This window comes from Epinephelus moara, chromosome 16 (assembly GCF_006386435.1).
Source record: "Epinephelus moara isolate mb chromosome 16, YSFRI_EMoa_1.0, whole genome shotgun sequence".
In the NCBI taxonomy this organism is placed as follows: domain Eukaryota; kingdom Metazoa; phylum Chordata; class Actinopteri; order Perciformes; family Serranidae; genus Epinephelus; species Epinephelus moara.
This window is the reverse complement of record NC_065521.1, coordinates 44,887,527-44,890,081: the sequence shown is the minus strand read 5'-3', so window position 1 is coordinate 44,890,081 and position 2,555 is coordinate 44,887,527. Positions and strand designations below refer to the sequence as shown.

The following is a 2,555-nucleotide window of genomic DNA, read 5'->3' as shown; positions in this document are numbered from 1 at the left end:
TTCAGAGGCCCATTACTCTGTCTCTGTATCACCTAGAGTGTTTCTGACACTTTCACAAGAAACTTCAGGGAGTTTTCTTTCTGGCAAGACCTCATGCATGCATGTAGTCAGAGCGGTTCAGAAGCTACAGTCATTTTAATTTGGGTATGTCATTTTAGGCATTTGGGTGGAGTACCACAAAAAGATACAAAACATGTATATTTGACATCAGTTAAATCATTTATCTCTTCATGAGATACTATCATCAATATGATGTGGCTCATTCGTAAAGTAGTCTTCAGATTCTGTGCTCCAACATTTTATCTTATCACGAAGGAAGTGACGAGTGCTTCATGGGTTTGTGCAGTGCACTGATGTTCATGGTGATGACTGTTTTATCATCACGACATTCAAGTGAAGTCTGAGTTCAGTTCTAACTTTGACTATAGAGACGCTGCCTCCCCTCTCCACATCTTTACAGTCTAAACACACAACCATAAAAATACTGAGAAATGAAATAAGGAAAAAAGGCTTATATTTTTTTACACTCCTTCCTCACCTCTCCTTTCGGGTAGCGGTAGCGATACTTGTCTTGGTCCCTCAGTGCAAACTCCTCTGGGTAGTTCTGCTGAATCTCTTCGTATGTCATTTCCTCACAAACCCCCTGAGGCAGCGAATACAGAAAATAAATCACACAACTGTCACCCTCAGCCCTCAAACACACACACACACACACACAACCAGGGAAACAGTTTCTAAATAGTACACAGAACTACACAAACTATGTAGAGAACATGTTGTAGAACATCTTAGTTTAGTCACGTGTTTTTGACGTGTCCATCGATCAGCATGAATACACTATAAACACACACACACACACACACACACACACACGTATTCTCAGCACTCACAGCGTCGATCTCATTGAGGGCCTTCCACTGTTCATACGGGACTCCCAGAGCCTCGGCAGTCTGGATGGTCCTCTTCATGTGGCTCGTCCACACCTTCAGGTCAGTGATACACTGCCCACGCATGTACGTCCCCAGAGCACTGGCAAACTGACGGACACATGCACACAGAGGACGTGAGCACAGAAACAGGATGTGATATATAAAGTCCACACACACACTGACCAAACACTCCTAACCTTTGCACCACGAGGCGACAGTCCGGAGTCGCCTCCGATGCGGCCCACAAGGTTGAGGTCGCTCTCTCCGTGGCGACACAGGTAGATGGACCTGGGGGTGACGTGGATGTTCATGAGGTAGTAGACTATCCTGCTCTGAATGTGGTCCTGGACCCGGTTCACCAGGTACCTGCTGCCCACGTTGAAGATCTTGATGTAGGACAAGTTTCTGCGTAGGGACGAGAAGAGTAGGAACTATTTTCAGCAGCGGATTAATTCACATGTGGTGCTTTGGATATACGCACACAAATATTGATGTGTAGGATCAGTAGGGCTGCAACGGTATGAGATTTACACAGTTCGGTTAATGTCCCAGAAAATTATTATTATTATTAAGTTTAAAAATGACACATATGATTGATGGAACACAAAATTCAGTCAGACGTCAGACCTGCACATCATTACTTCACATAGAGGACACACTGAATGTAAACCATGAGGTGAGAATCACCCAGGGAGGATGGAAATAGGAACACTGGGCTGGTGTCTCGTTGTAGATGCTCTCACCTGTCCTTGTTGTCATCCAGCGGGACGTAGTTCAACTTGTAACATTCGATCCTCTTCAGGAAGTCAGCCACAGCCTCCTCTTTGTCACAGCCTACGTAGTCTGGACTGCTCAGCTTCACCTCCTATTTTTAGAGAGAAAGTTTGAAGGTCTGAGTGAGACACAAAACTACAGTGAATGTCCTCATCTTGTGACCAACATCACAGGCTTTTAGCAAACACAGCGGGACTCATGCAAGGTCATGTCAGATTCGGACTTATGATGCTGCATGTTGGATTCAACAAACCTTCTAAGCTGCTCACATTTGATGTACATTGCTGTTTTCAAATTCATTTGTACTTAAATACAGCAGTAATCCCTCTCAGTCATCACTTATTTATTTGACAGGGACAAATGCACAAGACATTGCTTCATGTGTAAAATACAAAGTAGATCCAATGCATTCAGATTCTAGCTGTGGTGAACTTGCAGCCCATCTCTGGTTAGCCTCTTAGAGTGAAAACAGTGAGTGTAAGATTACTGAGCATGGAGTAATCTGATACAGTAATGTAACACAATGACTCTGAGTGTGTGGTGGTGTATTTATCTGCAGAGACTCTCTCCAGGCACTCTGTCTGGATTTTATTAGTGTTCTTATTTTGCTGTGTTCAGGAAGCAGTTCGTAGCCTCGAGCCAACAACAGCACACAGGTCAGGTCAGGACTTTAAAGGTAGCGACCAGGTAAAACCGTAAAACAGAACGCATTCAAGAAGACGCTCTAAAAATCACGAGCACAGCGCCTAAAGAATACCCTGGAAATCCAGAGTTCTCGCGAGAGCACAATTTGAATTTGCTCAGCGAGTCACTCTGGCAATCAGTAATGATGCTCATTACCCATGCCGTTGG

At 44.3% G+C, this 2,555-nt stretch overlaps 1 protein-coding gene across 3 annotated transcripts in view; it reads right to left on the bottom strand.

Annotated features, from left to right (window-relative positions):
* The window catches only part of LOC126402228 (6-phosphofructo-2-kinase/fructose-2,6-bisphosphatase-like), a 90,520-nt gene that overhangs the window by 13,124 nt on the left and 74,841 nt on the right, over positions 1-2,555 (bottom strand). For all 3 annotated transcript variants that reach the window (XM_050064014.1, XM_050064015.1, XM_050064013.1), the window contains 4 exons: positions 1,673-1,794; positions 1,127-1,334; positions 891-1,037; positions 539-643 (listed from right to left, as the gene is read on the bottom strand). In XM_050064014.1, coding sequence (XP_049919971.1) covers positions 539-643; positions 891-1,037; positions 1,127-1,334; positions 1,673-1,794 — 582 coding nt within the window. The remainder of the gene's footprint in view (positions 1-538; positions 644-890; positions 1,038-1,126; positions 1,335-1,672; positions 1,795-2,555) is intronic.